The following is a 23,082-nucleotide window of genomic DNA, read 5'->3' on the forward strand; positions in this document are numbered from 1 at the left end:
TCTAGGTTCTCTAGTACAACTCTGTGGTCAGCTTCTGGCAGAGTTGCACTGGACAACCTAAAGATCCCTAGAGAAAACAGATTAACCACTGTAATTTTGCTACTGTTTTCTGATGGTCTTAGGTGACCCCTGTGAAAGGGTTGTTCGATCCGCAAAGGGGTCGCAACCCACAGGTTGAGAACCGCCGCTTTACAAAATTATATTTTTACTGCATTTAATCTAGGAACCAAAAGTTGGAGGAACTCCAACATAAAAAGTGAAAAAGGAAAGTAAAACATTTCAAACACATCAATGGTTATCAATTTTAGATTTGGCATTTTGGACACTTTCTCTTTCCTTAAAATTTGGCATCAGAGTTTTAACATCCCTAATGGTAAAATCATTTTACCTGCTAATGGAGTTTAAATGTTACTGTCCTTTGTGTTAATCCCCATATGGTTGATCCCTTGGCATGCAATGGGATCCCTCCAAACCAACTGAACAACATCTATAGAAACTGTAGGCCTGAAACACCTGTCATTTCCCCTCCCTCCTTTATGAGTTTTTAAAACATCTTTTGCCTGATGAAGAAGCCAGTGACTGACCAATAAAGCCCTTTTGTGAATTGTGGCTTTTGTTTTATTTGCACAGCTGCCCTTGCATATGATAAAATCACATGTATACTATCCTCACCTTCACTGTCTTTGTTGCCGGAGTATTTTGGCCTGTTCTTCCTTTCTAAATTCAAAGGCAGAAATTTAAAATGCATGCAATTTAACCTCTTGGATTTCTCCATTTGTGTGTGTTTTATCTTGAGGGTCTCGAAGGTGTGATTTGATTTAGAAATACCTTCATTAGAGAGCGTCCTTAGATAGCACAACCATTCTCATTTTACCATCCCAAGCTATGGACTCTGTTTAGTGTCTCCAGTTAATTTTATTCCTTTCTGTGCTCTTTGATACAGGATGGATGAATGGATGTTGCACAAAACCACCTGGGCCTGGCGTGGAAAACCCAAGAACATTTCCTGGGTAGAAGTGAGGGGCTGGGAGAATAGACAGGAACAGCTTCAGGGCTCTGACTAGGAACTAAATCTGCTTGAAGAAGTCGTTGAAGGTGAATTTTGCCACAAAACAACCCACGTTGGACACACCTACGCACACTGTCATGGATCTGAATGACTCTCAGATCTCATTGTGGGAAATGCTGGAGACAATCTAGATTTTGCAGATTTCTCCTCCCAACAACCCAGAATACACTTCACAGTAAGTAAACAATGTGCCGTTCTCTTCTCCTTTGTTGTTAAACTGAATGGAGGCTCCCTTCTTGGAGGAAGGTGGGGTGCTGTGTCCATCTTGCTTGTAGAGGTTATTGTGCTCAGGTGAAGTGTATGGAATAATCACACCACGATCTTGCGGTTGGTTTGGTGGGAGGCTGCAAGCAGAAACAGCTACATCTGCCCCTCCATGGTAAAGGCTTAGATGTGCAGATACTCTCGGCCTCCTTTACTAATTGATGGTTTGGGTGTCTCAGGGGAAGTGGAAAGGAAAGGAGAATGGGCCTTGTGCCCTCTGGCCCCATGAAACTGGTTGGGGTGGGGTCGAAGTGAGGAATGCCAGACATTGCTCAGAGGAGGGCACAGAAGAACTTCTTCTCCCGGAAGGGGTTTTCGGAAGTGGGCACAGGGGTGATGAGAGGGTCTTCACAGGCATGGGCATCACAGTATGTCATCAGATCAGCTGCTGCTTTGGATACCTGTGGGTCAAGAAGGAGAGTCAGTGGTTAGATGGTTTGACTTGTGGTTAGAAGCCCTGGTGGCTCAGTGGTTAAACATCTGTACTGCAGCCACTCACTCACAAACTGCAAGGTTACGAGTTCAGTACCAGCCAAGGGCTCAAGCTCCACTCAGGCTTGCTAAAATTAGGACCCAGGTTGCTAAAATGAGTACCCACCTTGTTAGGGCAATTAGCTTACACATTGTAAACCACTTAGGGAGTGCTTAAGTGCACTGATAAGTGGTATAGAAATGTACTTGCTATTGCTACTCGCTCTTGCTATTGGCTTGGGATGTCCAGCTTTAGATCATGTGCTGGAGGAGAGTTCTGCAGTCAGATCCCATGTACTGCCAAAAAGACAAATGGGTCCTAAAGGAAATGAAGCCTGAACTCTCTCTATAAGTCAGGATGACCAAGCTGAGGCTGCTGTACTTTGGGCTTATCATGAGAAGACATGACTCATTAGAAAAGACAATGATATTTGGCAAGATAAAAGATACAGTAGTAAGAAAAGAGAAGGACCACATTCAAGATGGACAAACTCCACGGTCCTGAATTTGCAAGGCCTGAGCAGGACTGTTGATAATGGGTCGAGTGGGAGGTCTGTCATTCATAGAATGACCTATGATATGATATGACATCGTAAGTTGAAGTTCACCTGACAGCAGTGGCATCCCAAGCGGGGTGTGGACAGCACCAGGTGACACCTGGTGGGACCTTCCTCCCACTGCAACACAATGTTGTTGCCAGCCACCCACACCTTCTTCTCTGCTTCAGTGTCTCTCTCCCTGAGGAGGACGCCAAGGCAGCAGAAGAGGAGGAGGAGTTAACATGTTCCCCCTGGCTTTGCCCAGTGCAGCTCCCTCATCACAAGGAAAGCACATGGAGGTGAAGGGAGATAAGCCTAGCCCACCTGGAATGGCCTCCATGCAATTTTCTCACGAGGAGGGAATCATGTGGGGGTGAGCAGAGGTGGGCTTGGTCTTCCTGGTGGCTCCCTCCTCATGAGAAAGCCACCCAAAGGCAAAGGGAAGGGGTGAGCCTGGCCCCCTGGCTTTGCCTCCATTGCAGTGGGAGGAGGGCCCCACCGTGGTCACCCCTCTACTGGGGTGTCACCTGGTGTGGTCCACACACTCTTTGTGACCCCATTCTTTCTTCGTGAGGAAGCTGCACAGAGACAACGGGGGGAGGTGAGCCTCCCTCCCAGGACCGGCACTAGGTATTTGGCCATCCTCGGCGATAAATATTTTGGCACCACCTGTCGACCATCATAATTATTTTCACCCCTTGATTTCCGCTATTTCATTTGTTAAAGCTAAACATGACTTAAAACTTAGGTTCCAATCTCTCGTCGTAGTATTGAGAATTAGTCAAAAAGCCAATTAAAAAACATATGAAGGGCACGGGAGGAGCCACACATTTATGTTTTGGCCATTGTTCAAAGAAATCGTCATATGGTAGCTTGCTTTTACGTTGCTTGCTGTAATGGGGTTTCACTTTAATATTGTTTAATTATGCAAAAAAAATGTACAAAAAAAGCTGTCTAGCCGCTCCTAAATTTTGCCACCCTAGGAGGCTGCTTAGTTCGCCTACATGGATGAGCCAATCCAGCTCCCTCCCTTCCCTCCCTTGTCTGCCCCCCTGGCCACCCCGCTGTGCCAGGTGACACCACTGACATATGCGAGCTGAGAATAACATAGACTGAATCAAGGAAAGCAGAGTCCTGAGTCAGTAAGGCCTAACCGGGGCTGTTAAGAATAAGTGCTCTTGCAGATCTCTTGTTCATAGGGTTGCCAAACTTTTGAGCTGTCATGATGACTCATAACAATTGCAACCATTCCCATGATCCTTCACCATTGACCATATTGACTTGGGTTAATGGAAACTGCAGTACAGCAATACTTGGATGGCCACCTTTTCCTTACCTTCTCATGGCAGCCTTATGTTGTAACACAAGACATTTGGAGGATACCAAATTGGGGAAGGGTGGCATAAAGCGCATGTCCTAGTTGGGTCCTTCAACCTTGTTAAGAGGAAGTGATCCCCTGCTGCCCTATAGCGCCACCCTGTTCAATCCCCTTTCCCACCTTTATCCTGCACATGCTGGCTTCAATCTTGAGCTGCTCCACCATCTTGCGGGCTTGTCCAATACTCATGGTGCTGTTCACTGGCGTCTCACCTTTCATGGTAATTCTGCAAAGGGAAGCAGGGAGTCAAGAAACAATTATTACAACAGGTGGAAGGGGCCATCCCCTTTTAAGTGGCCTTTTCAACAAAGATCGGTCCAATTCACAAAGGAAACATCCAGCAACAGATTTTAGCTGCCAGAGCTCAAGTGAGCCTCCAAATTCAGGAGTGATCTACTTCTGATAGAACAAGAGTGGTCTATCTGAAGCCAGGCCAACATCAAGCCATTTGTCTGCCTGAATAAGATGGTATCTCACTCCCATTCCAAATTCAAGAACTGGACTGGCAGTTGAATCTTTTCCCAACACAACTGATGGGAGAGAATCTACCACCACATCTAAAGGCAGCCGACAAACTAGAAGGCAGAAGAGACCTTGCATCACATAGTTCCCTCTACACTGGCTCTGCCATCTCATAACATTTACTCACTGATGAAATAGCCTCCACCTAATGGAATAGTAGTTTTCTTGGCAACTTCCTGGGGCATTTGGCTATGGAAAACAGAATGCTGGACTAAATGGTTTGTTTCAGAATCTATTATGCAGTTAGAACTAGCATTGATGGTAGTGATGCTGCACAATTGATTGATTGATTAATTAATTAATTAATGGGTTATACCATTCCCATCATCCCCAGCTTTGTACAGCACCTCCATGTTTTTGAATACCAAACATCTATAGAAGGAGTAGGCAACTGCAGCACACCCAGGAGCCAATTTTCTTCCCCTGGGAATCTCCAAGGGCTGTAAAGCTGGAAAGAAAATCCCCCCAAACACCCTACAAAGCTGGAAATGGATGGAATTATATTAACAAGTTGAATAGAACCGACAACATCTGAGAGATTAATTGCAAAAATGAAAGCATTTATTGAAGAGGGAGGGAGTTGATTGGTCAAGGGCCACAAGAAAAGTCTGCATATTGCCCCAGGTCTATCTTTTGGCCACCCTAGATCTCTAGAAAGATAAGACGAAAACATATGACTTACCCTGCCTGCAACTTACAATTAATTAATATAGATTGCAGTATACATCAATATAGCCAACATGCCTACCTTTACCAGTATACCATCCATAGATGTGAATTGCCATTGTTGTTCCTCAGTGTTGGGTGCATTAGCATTTCCCCCACATGGATTTCTTTTTAGTCCAAGAACACCCCCCCCCCAGTACATCCTCCTTTTTAAAAGATCTGTCCTTCAAGGGAAAACAAACCTTAGAGCTCCAATTACTGAGTCCTCCCTATTCTACCCTTGCCCTCAAATCCCTCCCCTGTTACTTTTTCTTCTGTCAGATGCAGCCACCACCCCACAGGAACATCTACTGAGAGGCAGCAGATATGATGGCCATTCTGATGGCTGCCTTGGAACTGAAACACATATCCCATCATCTCATAGAACAGCGGTTCTCAACCTGTGGGTCGCGACCGTTTTGGGGGTCGAACAACTGTATCACAGGGGTCGCCTAAGACCATCGGAAAACACATATTTTATATGATTTTATGGTTGGGGGATCACCACAACATGAGGAACTGGATTAAAAGGTTGAGGCATTAGGAAGGTTGAGAACCACTGTCATAGGAGCACCAGTATTATTATTCCTACCTTGATGGGGAAGGAACAAGAGAGAGATGGGAAGAGAAACAGATTGCCCAAAGATCTCACTCATTCCCCTCTGCCCACCCGATGCCATCCATCCAAGAAACAGCCTTTCGTTTTGTTTCCCTAGTGCAAAATGCAACGCTATATATGGCATCTCCTCATCTGACTCCTTTGGTTTGCTGTTGGCATCTTTTCAGGTCCCTGCCCTGAAGAAGTCTCCATTTGCCATTGATCTCAAGTATGACGCCCAGTGTATGAACCACCCACATATACACATGCCAACCTGGATGGAGCTCTCCCGCCCAATAAAGACCCTCTGTTGGTATTACCTGCTAGAATAGAAGAAAAGGAGAGCAAATAAAATGGATGTTCTTCAGCCTTAGGTATTCAGAAGCTCTGAAGGAGGGTGGGGGACTCTTGCCTTCTCCTCAGTAGATGATATTGGGTGATAGCAGAGCAAGGGAGGGAGAGTTTTCAGACAGCACTTGGCTCCTTGGTTCTTCTCCTTTGCCACCACCTTGCTGGGTCCAAACTGGCCTCCCTGTCTCCCTTTCCCCAATTGCTCTGCTCACCTTTCCCAGGCTTAGTTCAGTGGTCCAGTACCTTGAGGATGCTGCAAACCACTTAATGCTGGGACCAAACCATCTCTGTATCAGGAGGAAGGGGTGGAGTTGCCCACACCTACATGGGCTTCTATGAAAACCAAGCTATTTTAAGAGTTGAAAAAGCCTGGCTTGCCACCAAAGAAAATCATTAAGAGGAAAGCAAAGAGGTAGTGAGGAAGCAAGGAAGAACAGGACCAGAAACAGGGAGATTTGGGTCCCTTCACCCCTTTTGCAGGTGGTGGTATGAACACATGGAAGCTGCAGTACATAGTGACATCGGCTCTTTCATTTGGAAATCTGACATCAATGCACTGCTTGCTTTCTCTGTGTCTCCTCCTTCCCTCCCCCTTCGCCATCGGCTCCAAAATCTGCTGCCTTCCCTGTGGCACTTGGAAGATGTGCTGTGCCTGCATTCTCTGTGGGCATGCACATAACAAAACACACCCTGCCAAAGGAAAGCGAGCGCATTTTGACCGGAGGCTGCCTCTTGGTTCTGCATGATGAGGTGTTGGTTGTGACATGAAGCCCTACATCAAGAGAAGCAGCTGATATTATATTTTGTTGCTGTTGTGTGCCTTCAAGTCATTTATGACTTATGCCAACCTTGTCTCAGGGTTTTCTTGGCAAGATTTGTTCAGAGAAGGTTTTGCCATAGCCTTCCCCTGAAGCTGAGCAAGTGTGGCATGCCTAAGGTCTGTTGTTGTTGTTGTTGTTGTTGTTGTTGTTGTATGCCTTCAAGTCCTGTTCGACTCATGGTGACCCTAAGATGAACCTATGATGAGCTTTTCTTGGCAAGATTTGTTTGCCATTGCCATCCTCTGAGGCTGAGCGAGTGTGACTTGCCCAAAACTGTCCAGTGGGTTTTCACGGCTGAGGGAGATTTGAACCCTGCTCTCCAGAATCGTAGTCCAACACTCAAACCACTACACCATGCTAGCTCTCCTAGGGTCCTTTACCCATAGATAAAGACCTAACTGCCTCAAACCTTATGACCCAGTGCAGATGAGTCTAAGGGCCTGCACAGACAGGCCAATTATTTTGGCCTGTTTGTACGGGCTCTAAGCCTCCATCCTACCCTCACATACTTGAGAATATACTCCACTGAATGTTGTGGGACTTAATTCTTAGTAAAGAGGTAGTAAAGAAGCAAGGACGAGTAGACTTCAGTAATTTCAAGTGGGTTTTTTTAGTGGTTGCTATACTAAAGTTAAATCATGCATCATCACTCCAGTCTACATTCTGTTCTCCGCTCAGAGTTTGACTGAGCTGATCTATAGGTGTGTGTCTTGCGCGCCTTCATGTCATTTCCGACTAATGGCGACATTACGTGGAAATCTATAATGGGGTTTTCTTGGCAAGATTAGTTCAGAGGAGGTCTGCCATTGCCTTCCCCTGAGGCTGAGAAAGTGTGACTTGCCCAAGATCACCCATTGGGTTTCAGGCTGAGTGGGAATTCGAACCCTAGTCTCCGTCACAATCCAACACTCAAACCTGACTACACCATTCTGGCTTTCTGATCCATAGGACTTCACTATAAATATATATGTTCTTACCTTTGCTTCTTCCATTCCTCCTTTCTCTCTTGCCTCCCCAAACTGTGCTCTTTAAGGGATTTTGGACTTCAGCTCCCAGAAACCCAGACTCTTGGCCAACATGGCTGAGGCTTCTGGGAGATGAAGTCAAAAACTAAACTCTTAAAGGGCACAGTTTGAGGACCACTGTTTTACAGGCTATTGATCATCTTTAGGCAGCATAGCCAATGGTAATAGATAAGGCAGTTTGGATCCCCTGACAGCATCTGGAGGACCACAGTTTCCCCAGCCATATTTTACTCTGTGGCACCATTTATTTTAATAGTGTGTTATTTGTTACATTTATTATCAATATGAGTAGCATGACTATTAGCAGGTAAAGAAATCTTAGCCAATTTGTGATATTAATCAGTTAATGAACTGACAATAGCTATGTTTCATGTATTGCATTTGTTTCTATGGTGTCTCCCTGAGCGATTAGTAAAATAAAATTCACAAACAACAACAATACAGTCATATCCATATTTAATTACAGGATTATAGAAATGCATGCAAATGTCATCATAGAATTAATCAAAAGAAGAACAAAAAGTACTTGTTTTGTTTTTTTGAGATGACAGAGGAAAGATTCATTCATGAGTAAGGAAAGTTAGGAGTATTACTTCCACAATGGTTCCAGTTTTTATCCATATACGCAGAACTCACAAATCACTATATTTACTGATCACATAGATGTGCGGTTGGTTGTTTCATGGAAGGAAATCAATATAGTGATTCCGATATTAGAATTATACAGTGGCCAGCATTGGATTACACACCAAGTGTACAATAAATCTACTCTTGGTTCCATGCTATCCTTTAAAGGGCTTTCCCATAATACTGAACCTTACTCTACAAACCGAGAAAGCTCCTTTAAGGGCTGCAATAAAACCCAGAGTGGATTCTCCACAGCCTCACAAGCATGACCATATGTGTCCTCCTTTTCCAGGACATGCTCTACATTTCAACCTTCTGTCCAGGAGGAATTCCAAAATGCCCTCCATTTTAAGCACGTCTAAGAAGCATAAATTTACATTCCTATGGGTGTTTCTAGCTTATGTCGTGTAATGTCCTCTGTTTTTCTTGAATGCCCTGCATTTGGCGGTGCTTCGCCCTCCTTTGCGGTTAGGGCATAAAGGCTGCATCCACACTGCAGAAATAATCCGGTTTGACGCCACTTTTAACTGCCACAACTCAGTGCTATGGGATCTTGGGAACTGGAATTTGTTGTGGCACCAGAGCTCTCCGACAGAGAAGTCTAAACCGTCCAAACAGAACGACGGCTCCCACAATTCCATAGCCATGGCAGTTGAAAGTGGTATCAAACTGGATTATTTCTGGAGTGTGGATGCAGCCCTGGTTGCAAGGGATTTTTGTTGCTGTTCTTGTGTGCTTTGAAGGAATCCCTCAAATTGAACTGATCATGGGGTCTTCTTGCCATGTTTCTTCAGAGGGGGGTTTCCCATTGCCCTCCTCTGAGGCTGAGAGAGTGTGACTTGCCAGAGATGTTGTTGTGTGCCTTCAAGTTGTTTCTAACCTATGGCTGCCCTCAGGTGAACCTATCCTGGGGTTTTCGTTGCATGTTCTTTCAGAGGGAGGTTGCCATTGCCCTCCTCTGAGGCTGAGAGAGTGTGACTTGCCCAATGTCACCCAGTGGGTTTACATATCCGAGCCAGGATTCGAACCCTGGTCTCAAACCACTCCACCAAGCTGCTTCTCTAGGGAAGAAAGGAAAAACTCCCTTCGCTTCTTCCCATAGGCTTCTCTTGGAGGCCTGGACCACATCGGTGGCTGCTCGGTTGCCATAGCAACGGAAAGCCGAGGCGGAGGCAGCATCCCTGGGGTCACGTGACGGAAGGATGCTGGTCCTCCTCCTCCCTTTGGCCAGACACACGGGGGAGGAGGAGGCGGGGCTAAACCCGGAAGAGCCTCGGCCCAATTTTGGAGAGACTGAAGAAGGAGGAGGCGGTGGGCGCCTTCGGAGGGAGGCAGGTTTCCCCCTTCTCGTTCCTTCCCTTCAGCCATAGACAGGGATGGAGGAGCCCAGGGGTCTCTCTCCTCCAGCTTCTCCCAGTTTGGGGGGTTGAGGTGGTGTGCCTTCTGCTGAAGCTCAGAGAGTGTGACTTGCTTATGTTGTTGTTGCTGCTGTGTGCCTTCTTCTGAGGCTGAGAGAGTGTGACTTGCTCATGTTGTTATATGACTTCTTCTGAGGCTCAAAGAGTGACTTGTTCATGTTGTTGTTGTGTGCCTTCTTCTGAGGCTTAGCGAGTGTGATTTGCTCATGTTGTTGTTGTTGTGTGCCTTCTGAGGCTGAGAGTGTGTGACTTGTTCATGTTATGTGCCTTCTTCTGAAGCTGAGAGTGTGACTTGCCCATGTTGTTGTGTGTCTTCTTCTGAGGTTCAGAGAATGTGACTTGCATATTATGTTGTGTGCCTTCAGAGGCTGAGAGAGTGTGACTTGCTCATGTTATTGTTGTGTGACTTCTGAGCACTAAGGATGTGTTCAGAATTTTGTGTTAACATTATTGCATTTGTGCTTCTGCATGCTGGTTAGCTCAGTCCGTGGCTCTTAAGCGTAGTAAGTAATTGTACAGGTGTAGTAGCTAATTGTCTACCCCCTGAGTCTCATTTTGAGTTTGTTTCCCCATTCCTGAGCTTTAGCCAAATTACTGTTTGCACCTGGGTCTCAGTGGTGGATTCCTAGGGAAAATATTGTCTTCCTAAGCTTGTTCTAGTACAGTAGTTTCCAAAATTTGATCTTTCAGGTGTTGTGGACATCATCTCCCAGAATAAAGCTGCTTCGGATCACTTTGGAGGTATGCTGTTTAAACGGCACATGCATCTTAAGAGGCCAGATGCTGTGCTAAAGCTGCACTCTAGTTCTTAGGACTAGAGCATGGCTTTGACACGGCTTCCGATCTCTTAGGACGCATGCATCATTTAAACAGCATACTTCCAAAGTGATCCGAAGCAGCTTTATTTTGGCCTGTCTGTATGGGGCCTTAGTTGCATCCCTATATGTAAGATACACATATAATTACACATGAATTAATTACACATTAGTCCAAGTGGTACTAATTACATATCCATACCTCCATATCTAAGTATATTGCTGCATGTATTGTGGAAAGTGAGCATGGTTTGCCCTAGTATATATTCCATATTCAGGGATTTAAATTGCTTATTTGTATGGAGGCCCATGTGAGCCTCTGGCTGCCTTCTGAAGTAGTAGTTTGTACTATCGGTTGGTAGTTGTTGTTGTGTGGATTCAAGTTGTTTCCAACTTATGGTGACCCTTTAATGGGATTTTCCTGGAAGTTTTCTTCAGAGGGGGTTTGCCTTTGCCATCCTCTGCGACTGAGAGAGTGCGATTTGCCCAAGTTCATGCAGTGGGTTTCCATGGCTGAGTCAGGATTTGAACCATGTTTTCCAGAGTCCTAGTCCAACACTCAAACCACTCTAACACACTGGCTCTATCAGTTGGTACTATCAGACAGTAATAGTTGGTGAAGAACTAGGTCAGAGGAAGAACTTTGAGAAATGTGATTCCTACATCCCATGCAACATGCTTTTGCTGTTTAACCATGTTTTGTCCCAGAGATTTCAAATCCCTTGCTCAAATCCCCCTTTTCTCCAGGTCCTTCTTTAACCAACTGTGCTAGCTCACTGATCCCATTCTCATTGCTCATGCTTGCTCTTGTTTAATTTTTTTGTCTGTTTCCCTTCCCTGTGATAAAAAGAGTGCTAATCCTTGCTTTGTGTATCTTTGTTTTACCCAGGCCTTTTCCAGACAACATTTGTGCCTGTTTCCCAAGATGACGGTACACTAAGTGACTCCATCATTCGCCATGCTGTAAGCTGCTGACTTCCATCTTCTTCATCTCTCACATGGATATAAACAACTTCCAAAAAGCCAAGAGACACAGGCAGGGTGGCATGCAAACCAGAAGTCATTCTCGCTCCCCTGAGTAGGAGGCCTGGTTGCCGTCCAGCTAGGATTAAGGGAACTCTTTTTTTTTTTTTACTAGCTTTTACATTGTGCAAGGAACCACTGTTATATTTTCTTACTTTCTTCCAGTGTGCCATTGGAAGGCATTTTCCTGCTCTGTGCGTCAGTTCAACAGTGCTCTTCACTTTGCTCCCCTGGATCCCTCTCTGTTGCCTTCTCCTTCTGGTGCCATGTCGGAGGGCTCTGGACCCTTCCTGGTATGGGTCCAAGAAGTGGCCACACTACTTATGCTCCGCGTACGCCGTACAGTCTTGCAGACGGCCATCTTACTTTGTGTTCTTCTGCTTCTCCTCTGGATCTCAATCTTCCTCTATGGGAGCTTCTACTACTCCTATATGCCAACGGTCAGCTATGTCAGCCCTGTACATTACCAATTCAGGTATGTTGCTGTGGAGGGAAAGTGGATGGAGGAGAAGCTGGTTCTTGCATTTTGTTTAATCTTTATTTATTGAATTTATATCTCTCCTTCTGACAGTGCATTCAAGGCAGTGTACATTTTAAAAACAGAAAACTTCAACACACTGCACATTTCTTTGATTTTGAATGCTAGGAATAAATACCAGGGCTTAGACTTCTTTTGCACCAAGTTCCAGACAATAATAGTTGGTAAAGAACTAGGCCAAAGCAGAAACTTGAGAAATTTGATTGTGGACCTTAAGATTTTGTTTAAAAACCTAAAAAATAAGTCCCGGAAACATGATCTGCCCACTCTTATTCTACTGGTTACAGCAACAAAATGTGTGGACACCTTATACAGTGGTGCCCCGGGATACGAATTGATCGCGTTACGAAATTTCCGGGATACGAAAAAGTTAGATTGGAAAAAACTGTTCCGGGTTACGATATTTTTTTCAGGTTACGAAATTTATTTCGGCGCGAAATTCAAATGCGACCGCTAGCCGCGCTTCGGAAAAGCCTTTTCGGGTTGCGAAATGTATCGGGTTACGAACGCAGCGGCGGAACGAATTAATTTCGTAACCCGAGGTAGCACTGTAATTGGAACAGAAATCAGGACGCTCCTATCCTTAGGCCATGCCCATTTTTATAGAGTTTGGAAAGTTACATTTTAAAAGTACTTGGTAGATGTTTCTATGGCCAGAAATGTATTTCGTTGCCATTATAGTTAGAATTCTACAAGTAAAGATTTGCTTTCTAATTACTGATATTTTTACTTACTTTAAAAACACATATTGGAATGTTACAAGCCATGAGCATCTAACTGGTGAAGGCACACAATCATTGTAACTGGGGTTCAAAGCACATACAAGTTAACACTTTGCAATTACCAGATCCTTTTAACTAGAGATGCCAGGAAGTACAACTCCTGTTTACCAAGTAAATCCTTGACCCCTGCATTTTGGTTCTCTCTAGATGTTAGAAAAGTTAGTTTTAGACTACAGATGGTGTGATGGCTTTGCAAGGGATTGAAACAAAAAAATGAAGAGAAGAGACTGAGAATAAGACTACATACTATAAGGCTGCCCATGGCTACTTGCCATATTGCCTATGCGTCTTTTGCAGGATCAGAGGAAGTGCTGTGAGTAGCGGTTGCTGAGAAGCAGGACTTTAGTCTTCTTACTCAGAGCAAATCTAAATACCACCTGTTGGAAAATACAAATGGAGAATACGTGATATCCTTATTTTGCTTACTTTCCACTTGTTGGTCACTAGGAGAACCAAGTGTTGTGCTCAGGTTCAGTATAGGTGTTCTTCCTAATCATAATGTCTTAGATGGATCCTCCATAACTTGGTGCGGTGTTATATTGAATACCAGTTACGAAGACATAGTCGACCTCATGTATAGGTCGAGGGCAGGTTTGGGGGGCAAAATTATGGATTATGATATGACCCATGCATACGTCGAGGTTAAAACTTAGGGACATACAACAAAGGATCCAAATGATGAAGCAAAGGAAAACAATGCCAGAGAACCTACAAAATTCTGGCTGGCATAATGGTTTTGGCTCACACTAAAGGATGAATGGAAGAGTGAGCAGAGAGAGGTCAGTACCTGTACTTCCAAGACAGATATCACTCTTGCCTTTTACCAGGGATGGTTCTCTGTTTAATAAGAGTTAAAGTATAGTATTTATATTGACCCATGGATAAATTGATTTAGGTTTTTGGGATCAATTTTTGACTAAAATTTCTAGACTTATACATGAGTATATACAGTAAATGTCGAGAGATGGCTCTTGACCATGTGCGCTATTTCTGAGCTTTGCAGGGATGTCTTATTGGCTACCTTGGAAAACAAGATGCTGAACTATCAGTTTGATTCAGTTAAGCGCTTTATATTCTGAATGTGACCTTTTGCTGTGGTTGGGGGGCTTCCACTTTTTTCAGGACAGACTGTGGCCTTTCTGGACCAGAACTGTGCTCCTTTCCCATTGCCAACATTTCTTTCATCAAGGACAGTCGGGACCAACAAGTGAGTTAAACTGTGTGAGGAGTTATTGCATTATGAAATGCCTCTGGAGAGGAGTTTGTCCCCATTAACAGGAGGTAGACATTTGCAGGAATGTGACACATCGAAGTAGGATAACCCGGGATCGTTCTGCAAGCTTGCAGGTACAGAATCGATTTCAAGCTCTTTCTTTTATGAGTGATGATGAGGAAGAGCAGCAGGACTAGTCCATAGGGAATATGCTGGAGACCATGGTAGAATCAGCACAGGGGATGACTATTGCCAGATCTCTGAGGAGGCACATGGTGGTGGGGGTGGTGGGATGCCTCTCTGAGGTACAGTGGTTTGCAGGCCTGACAGCATGTTTTGGAAGGTATGTTGTCTTCCTGGAGCAAAAATCCATGACATAACAGAGAGGCTAACAAGACTTGTCAAGCCTGCTGACCATTATCCCTTCCTTTTGGTTCACATGAGTACCAATGACACTGCAAGGCACAGCCTTCAGAATATCATAAGGGATTACGAGGCTCTGGGTAGAAAGCTGAAAGAGCTGGATGCACTGATTGTCATCTCATCTCTTTTCCCAGTGGAAGGATATGGTCCAGAGAAGGAGAGGAAAAGAGTGGAGATAAACAACTGGCTCTGCAGATGGTACAACCTAGTAAAATGTGGGCTAGACAGTGTGACTCTTAGGTGATTTTTAATTGGTTGACCAATTGAACCCAAAGGGTGCTCACCAAGATCTCCTCCTCATCCTGGAGAGACGTTTCCAGTGGGGGGGGGAGTCACAGGGTTCTGTCCTGGATCCAGTGCTATTCAATATCTTTATTAATGACTTGGAGAGGGCATACTTATCAAATTTGCAGATGACACCAAATTAGCAGGGGTAGTTAATACTCCAGATGACAGGATCAAAATTCAAAATGACCTTAATAGATTAGAAAGCTGGGCTAAAACTAACAGAATGAATTTCAGCAGGGAGAAATGCAAGATACTACACTTACGCAGAAAAAAATGAAATGTACAGATATAGGATGGGAGACACTTGGCTAGATAGAAGTACATGTGAAAAGGATCTAGGAGTCCTAGTAGCCCACATGTTGAACATGAGTCAACAGTGTGATGCGGCAACTAAAAAAGCCAATGCAATTCTTGACTGCAATAAAAGAATCATAAGTATATTCTGCTTTGGTCAGGCCTCACCTGGAAAACCACGTCCAGTTCTGGGCACCACAATTCAAAAAAGGTTGTTGAGAAGCTGGAGTGTGTCCAGAGGAGGGTGATCAAAATGATGAAAGGTCTGGAAATCATGCCCTGTGAGGAGTGACTTAGGGAGTTTTGCCTAGAGAAGAGAAGGTTAAGAGGTGATATGATAACCCTGTTTAAATATTTGAAGGGATGTCATATTGAGGAGGGAGCAAGCTTGTTTTCTGCTGCTACAGAGAATAGGACACAGAGCAGTGGATTCAAACCACAGGAAAAGAGTTTCCACCTCAACAGTAGGAGGAACTTTCTGACAGTAAGAGTTGTTGGACAGTGGAACACACTCCCTCAAAGAGTGGTGTAATCTCCTCCTGCGAGGCTGGATGGCCATCAGTTGGGGATGCTTTGATTGTGAGTTCCTGCATGGCAGGAGGTTGGAGGTACGTACTATCTTTTTGTTAATGAAAAAATGGTTGATCCTAGAGTAGGAATTATGTGGGACTGAAAAAAAATGTATAATCTCCCTTGGAGTATTGAAGAACTCTCCAAGGATCTATCAATTCAGTCTTATTAAGACGTTTTGAGAATGGAGAAGGCGTATTGTGCTCTTTATCTTTAGTCCTATTATGTCTTTCAAGGAACCCATCTAATACTGGATTGGAATCTCCTCCCACTATAATATCACCCACCACTATTTCAATGAATGTTTGTAGAAACTCAGAAATGAAGGAGATCTGTCTAGAGCTAAGGATGTAAAAAGTACTAAACCTGAAAGGATAATGGCAAAGGAATTTACCATTTCAATCTCTTTTCACATTTTCTAAAATAAAAACACAATTTTTGTAAAATAAAACAGCTACACCTCTGTCCGTCCCCAGACCTCCCACTGCATATTGATTCCCAAACTAGTTCAAAGTTAAGGCTGGACCTATGCCTTTGGTGTGTGTCTCTTGCAAAAATAGAATATTTGTTTTTAGACACTTGACTTGTTGGAGAATCTTGCTCCTTGTTACTGCTCTGACATTATATGATACACATTTGATGTTATTAAAATTTAACCATTTTAAAGAGTGTTGAAAGACATTACAAATCATTTGTCTTGGTCCTGGGGGCCAGGGCCTTAACAGGTTGTGTTAATGAGTCATTTGGTAGAAATAGAGGTAACTCAATTGTGTGCATTTGACAGTGTATCAGAAGTAAAGACAGGACCAATAGGTGATATCCTAGAATAGATAGTCTTATTTCTTAGGTGTTGATTGATTCAGCTCATCACAAGCCTCTTGATTATCTTTCCATTGAATCCACCTCTTAGTTCAGGTTAGTTGGTTTGTAGGTTTGGTGTTTATCCAGGCTTATTAGTGTTTAGTTGCCCTTGCCCCAGCAGTAAGGTTAGCTGAGCCAAAGTTGTTAAAACCTCTGTTATTTTAGGGCAGCCCATGTGAAGAGTTTGGGCTGTTAATATACAGTGGTCCTCCACATTCACTGAGGTTAGGGGTGAAGGACTCCCGTGAATGTGGAAAAAAATGCAAATAAAAACCCCTATTCTTTTTACCTAAGAGAACACCTCTCTAGGAATCTCCATGTCCTCCAGTACAACTCTGTAGTCAACATCTGCCAGAAGTTGATCATGGACTCATGCTGGGGGACCTACAAATGCCTAGAGAAGTGGTCAGCTTCTGACAGAGTTGTGCTGGAGGCCCTAGAGCAGTGGCTCCCAATCTGTGCTCCGAGGAGCCCTTACGGCTCTATGTGCACTTCCACCTAACCCTACCTCCACCAAATAACACTACTCCTAAATACCATTAACTTGCAAGACATAGGTTAGGCCTTTTAGGGACTCCACCATAGAAATTGATTCTAATAAGGCTCTGTAAGTCAAAAAGGTTGGGAAACCCTGCCCTAGAGATTTCTAGAGGTAACATATTATTCAAAATCACAAATAATCATATCCACAAAAGTCAAGGCCACAAATGTGGAGGGACAACTGTACGTTGTTCAGCTATTAATTTGGTGTCAAATGGTATATTGTTGTCTACTGGGGCTGCAACTATATCTTCCAATTTTTCAACCCCCATCTTATTTAACCCAGTCTCCTCTTCTCTTTCCCCCTCTCAATGAGTGCAAATTTATTTGAAGTAGGAATGTTAGAAGTGTCAGAAATAGAAGACAGCTTTAGAACAACAAACTCTTCTATCTTATGCGATTGTTATTTGTACCTTTGCTAGATAGAATCTTATTCCTTCTGTTATTCAAGTCAGAGCCAAGTTGATTATCTGATAGCATGGGTGAGGCAGCTCTTTCCCTCTTTTTAGTCATAGCATTGATGTTGTGACCACTATTTGTTCTATGTTTTCTCACTGCAGCTGTTGGCTTACTTTCACGTTTATAAGTGCTGAGTCAAGGATTCTTTCAGTTTGCATAAAAGGCCACAGAATAATAGTTTAGTATAATCAAAAATTTTCTTCTGCTTTTCCTCCAAATTCTGTATTTCTTCCATCAACTTATTTTAAGAAATGTATAGCCAAGTTGCAGAGAATTCAGAGAAGGGTGAATAAGATGATAAGAGGTATGGACAAAAATGGGGAGGAGTTGAAAGAGCTGGTTATGTTCGGCTTAGTGATATGATATGAAAGACTTGAGAGGTGATATGATCTCTTTAAATAGCTCAAGGGCTGCCACAGAGAGAAGGGTGCAGGCTTGTTTTCTGCTGCCCCAGAGGTCTAATGGTATTAAGTTACAGGAGAATAGATTTTGGTGGAACATTAGAATGAAATTCTTGACAGTAAGTGCAGTTGGTAATGGAACCAGTAACCTAGAGATGGTGGGGTCTCCTTCTCTGGACGTCCTCAAAAAGAGAAGACTTTTAAGAAGTCTGCATTATTGCTGTCTTAAATATGAGCTTACATAAACCTCAAAAGATTTTACAATTTTGCCTGTATATTCTTTTTTCCATGTTCTTCTCCATCCCTATTGTGCCATGTCTTTCTCAGATTATAAATCATGAGGCTACAGGACTATTTTGTACTATTTTTATTGATATCTATATCAATTATATATATTTATATCAATTATATACTATTGTTAGTATAAATATATATTATTTTATATGTATGATATGGAAGCATCTGTGAGAAACTTGGTAGCCATGCAGCCTGATAGTGCCATAAACAAATAAAAGTCCTCCATAAGTCCATAGTTGCTTAATGTATTCCTGTCTGCTTTCCAGGTCCTTATGTATGGCCAGCCATATCGCATCTCACTGGAGATGGAGCTACCAGAGTCACCAGTCAACCAGGACCTAGGGATGTTCATGGTGGTTATTTCATGTTACACCAAAGGCGGTCGCATCATCTCCTCCTCAGCCAGATCTGTATGTCCAAGTTGCAGTTGTGTGTTGATGAACTGTTTCCATTGACATTCAAGAACTTGTTTGTTTGCTACCCTTTGAGAGGCATTGCTTCTTGTAGGAGCAGACATTGCTTATTTCTAAACCTGCCTGGAAAAAGGGCTTGGGCTGCATACATCAAATCATGAATAAGTAAAATTCATGTGTGCAGGCTCTGTTTTACTTTTACTAGATAAATCCACCAAATGGTACACAAGATATGCACTTTTGAATGAAAGGCTTCTAAATGCAGGAATTTAGTTTGAGTACAAGAACTTAACAGCATTTATACACCCTCCCCACAAAAATCCATACCTGGCTGTTTGCAGACTTACAATATAAAGGGGTGGATGAATGGGAGGATTATTTTGTTGCTGCCGTACTTAAATAGTTGGGAATTAGACACTTTGACTGACCTCCTGACAGATACACAAGTAGACCCAATATTTAGAAAAAGCTTTAAGAGGAGCCAAGTTGGAGCTTGTCCTGGATGTGTTTGATAGACAGTGGTAACAAATTCACTGTAAACTGAAATGTCTGTAATGAATGCAATTGCAAAGTAGTTAGAAATCTATGCCCACCCAAGTCATTACATCTCCCAGCTCACATATCCAAAGTGTCATTCTGTATTCTGTGCAATCTCCTCCTACACCCTGTCCCTAATTTATTCATTTTTACATCTCTCGTCAACCAAAAAAGGCTTACAAAGAAAATAAATGAGACATTGCCTGTCCTCAAGTTAGCAATGTTAAAACAAAAAAACAAGATACACTCCAAATCATTTGGGGGACACAAGGCTGGGGAAATTCACCTTAATAGCTTTCTTGGAAATCTGTGTTATTGTTCTGAAAGTCATCAGCATATGTTCTCTTCTTTTTGAAAATGTTGGCTAAAGCACTGTACCCCAACCAGGTTGGTAGATGAAGGAAAATGTATTGGTTTGTATTCAATTGCCATTTGTTTTGTATCTCAAGAGGTTGATCTTGTATCGTCAGTATTTCTACTACCCATCATGTTGTAGTATTTAGGGGTGAAATAGGATTGTTTCTGAAGCTTCAATAACATTTAAAGGATAAGATCCTTAGATGCATAGCCTTAATGGCACCTTCTCAATGGTGACCCAGTGACCAAATCTGCTGCTTCCCTTGTTTAGGCAATGCTTCACTATCGGTCAAGCCTGCTTCAGATTCTTGACACCCTGGCTTTTGCCAGCCTTTTCTTAGCTGGTTTCACAGAGCAGAAGCAGATGCTGGAAGTTGAACTGTTCTCTGACTACAAGGAGGACTCGGTAAGAAGTGGTATTCTGTTCCTTAGTCTTTTGCCACTCTGAATAGACTGGAGTTTGCATTTCCCTGCTCTTTGAGTTTCTCATACTAGATATTTGGCAGGTGTTTGCCTCACAGAAATGTTTATGGGAGGGATATCCTTACAATTTTGGTATTTATTTATTTAATCTGTTCTGCAGCTTCCAAAACACTGAACTGTTGACTTTTCTTTCCTTCTCTGTAGTATAATCCAACAGTTGGGGCTGTAATTGAAATACAGACCACAAAGATTCAGATCTATGGTGCCCAACTGCGAATCCATGCCCATTTTACTGGACTGCGGTGAGTTTGGGCTCGCCTGTAGATAAGCTTATTAGAGAGGGCTACAGGGTTGGACATATTTTCTCAGATTGGGCTTGGAGGAGAGGTGTGCAGAATCCCAGGCTGAGAAGCAGTATATCACTTTGGAGCTGTAGTGTTAAGTCAGAGCATTGCTACAGCTACCCTAATACTGTACTTTTACTGACTTGTAGTCATGTAATCATCTTAACTGGAGATATCAGGAGTTGAACCTGATGCTTCTTACATGAAAAACATGTGGTTATCCACCCATCCACAGTACATTCTCTTGTCTCCTCTGTAACTAGCAGGGTAAGGAATCATGCTTCTATTACATGAACTTACACATGAATAGTGGCATAATAGTAGCATAACAGGACTGCAAACACAAAGTACAGTTCTCTTTGAATGAGTTAAATATTTATTTATTAAATATATGCTGCTTTTCTCCTATCATGGGATTCAAGCCAGTGTACAGCCTCTAAAAACATACTACAGTTTAAAACATTCTTAATACAAAAGTTAAAGTCCAGTTAAACTAAATTTGTTGTTAAAAACACAAATTAAAAACAGGATAAAAAACATTAAACCATCAGTACAACAGAATGAAATAACAAACAATACACTCTCCAGTAAAGGTTCTGTCTACTGGAGCATACTAAAAACCATAGATTTTTGCCCATTATCCCTGACAGTATGGCCAGCATGAGATTTGTAGTCCATACAACATTTAGTAGTCTGAGTCATTATGTCCACTTGGCAGTGGCTTCCCAAAACTTCAACTGGCAAGAAGTCTTTCTCATCTTATTCCAGGAGGTATACTGCTGTCAACGGAATTGATCAGAGTTGTTAAGAGGGATAATTGCAAAGCACACTAAGGAACAAAATGTCAAAAGAGAGGGTCTTTACCCTTCCTGGTCTCTCTCCCATAGGTATCTGCTCTACAACTTCCCCATGACGTCTGCCATTTTGGGGGTTGCTAGCAATTTCACTTTCCTGAGTGTCATCGTCCTCTTCAGCTATCTGCAGTGGATCTGGGGCAGCATGTGGCCCAGAGAGTCTCTTACTGTGCAGGTTTGAGATGGGACATGGGTGGGTCATTAAAACTGCTTATGGTGCCTTCCCCATGAATCAGAGTGGGCCACTGCAGAAGATTTCCTTTTTACTGCACATTCTGGAGCAGAGTCTGGAAGTCCATCATGGTCTGCATAGAATCATAGAATTGGAAGGGACCAACCCCTCTGTGAAAATTATCTCTTTTCTAATGTTCAAGATTTCCACTTCTTCAAAAGTATATTGTGAAGAGCAGAAAAAGCCCACAGGTGGATTGTGTGGGGAGGGTCTTCTGTTGATTTTAAGACAGATGGGCAACCGAAGGCTGCAAACAGTCCTCAGTTTGATTACAAAAGCTTTCAGGTTTCTGCAAGAATAGCCAGTCCCTTCCAAAACAGCCTGTGGGAGAAAGAATTAGCTCACCTTTTCTGACCCCATCCACTGCTGATTTTAACCATGTCCATTGCCAGTATGCAAGCCTGGATAAATCATCCAACTCTGTAAAAAGAGTTACTCACCCTTGGATTACCCCTGCAACAGTAATTTAATCCATGTAAACCACCCCACCAAATCTATCCCTTTCTCTCCATTCTATTTTGTGTGAATAGGTTATATCTGAAATGAATATTGCAAATGGAATAGATAAGTATATACTTCTTTGCTAAATTGTTTTCTTGTTTCCAATTTTTCATAGCTGTCTCTCCGGGAAAAATCTGAATCCCTACAACCGACTGAAGATGTTTGCCGGCGGGTTGTGATCTCTAAAGAAGGTAATGTGAACATGGGATCAAGGATGGCCATGGGATTTCTTGTATGGCAGGGATAGAGAACATGCAGCCTTCTAGATGATGTTGGATTGCAGCCCTTATCAATGCTAGCCAGTGGCGATGACAGGAGTTGCAGTCCAACATCTGGAAGGCTGGACATTCCCCATGCCTTGTGACTCCTTTCAAAGTGGAAATGTGACTTTCAACAGCTAGTTTTTTTCTCCCATAGACTTTCGGGAAGAAGAGGCAATTACCCCACCACAGACAGAGGATTTGGGGGCTACTGAAGGAGAAGAGCTATTGAAATCAGGTCTGCTTTTCAGTTTTGTCTTTGGGCAGTTCTCATGTCCCAGCCACTTAGAAACAGTATACTCAATTAGGTCAGATTGAAGGATGCTGACAGTGTCTTTCAGAGCTTGGAAATGTGACTTCTTTAGACTGTTCTCCAGCAAGGTTATACTCCATAAAAGCAGCTTCTCTTGTTTTCTAACCAAATGATCAGAAGACAGAAGTCATGTTCATTTGCATCATGTTTGATTCAGGGGTAGGATGCATCTGAACATGGAGTGTCCATTTCAAACAAGGAGACTTCACTTCTCATAGCTAGAATTACTCATTTCCATGAACTTGTCCTAATTTCAGGCATAGGCCACGTGCAATCTCTGGTTTATGTACAAACAGTGCTTTTGCAACCTCCTCATGAGAAATTCAGTCACTGTGACAAACCACAACTTTAAAATTCATGACAGATTTTACCCACTTTTAAAGAAATCTTTAGATTCGTGGTTTTCACATTTTTCTACCCCCATTTGGTCTCAGTTGTTTTTTATTAAGCGTGCACAGTGCCAAAAGAAGCACCACCTTGTGAAAAATTTAAACATGGCTGCTGGAAAGGTTCCCTTTATATCTTTTTAGGACTGCACCAGCAATTCATTATAAAA

At 43.0% G+C, this 23,082-nt stretch overlaps 2 protein-coding genes across 4 annotated transcripts in view; one reads left to right on the forward strand and one right to left on the reverse strand.

Annotated features, from left to right (window-relative positions):
- The window catches only part of BSCL2 (BSCL2 lipid droplet biogenesis associated, seipin), a 30,040-nt gene continuing 6,958 nt past the window's right edge, over positions 1-23,082 (forward strand). For 2 of the 3 annotated variants that reach the window (XR_006100669.1, XM_042439218.1), the window contains exons 1-9: positions 9,627-9,705; positions 11,493-12,101; positions 14,069-14,153; positions 18,559-18,702; positions 19,871-20,005; positions 20,227-20,324; positions 21,254-21,395; positions 22,069-22,144; positions 22,371-22,451. Coding sequence is in view for 2 of the 3 variants with exons in the window: in XM_042439218.1 (XP_042295152.1) it covers positions 11,893-12,101; positions 14,069-14,153; positions 18,559-18,702; positions 19,871-20,005; positions 20,227-20,324; positions 21,254-21,395; positions 22,069-22,144; positions 22,371-22,451 (970 nt within the window). In the remaining variant the exon portion in view is untranslated. Of the gene's footprint in view, positions 1,245-9,626; positions 9,706-11,492; positions 12,102-14,068; positions 14,154-18,558; positions 18,703-19,870; positions 20,006-20,226; positions 20,325-21,253; positions 21,396-22,068; positions 22,145-22,370; positions 22,452-23,082 lie in introns of those variants that run through there. The other variant, XM_042439219.1, reaches the window with a different exon arrangement.
- Positions 1,227-6,180, reverse strand: GNG3 (G protein subunit gamma 3). Its single transcript, XM_042439227.1, has 3 exons — positions 5,867-6,180; positions 3,842-3,947; positions 1,227-1,734 (listed from the first exon to the last, which is right to left on the reverse strand). Exons 2-3 carry the CDS (start codon positions 3,938-3,940, stop codon positions 1,606-1,608), a joined length of 228 nt encoding a protein of 75 aa, XP_042295161.1. The 5' UTR covers positions 3,941-3,947; positions 5,867-6,180; the 3' UTR covers positions 1,227-1,605.

The sequence above is a fragment of the Sceloporus undulatus genome, chromosome 9 (assembly GCF_019175285.1).
Source record: "Sceloporus undulatus isolate JIND9_A2432 ecotype Alabama chromosome 9, SceUnd_v1.1, whole genome shotgun sequence".
Classification (NCBI taxonomy): Eukaryota; Metazoa; Chordata; class Lepidosauria; order Squamata; family Phrynosomatidae; genus Sceloporus; species Sceloporus undulatus.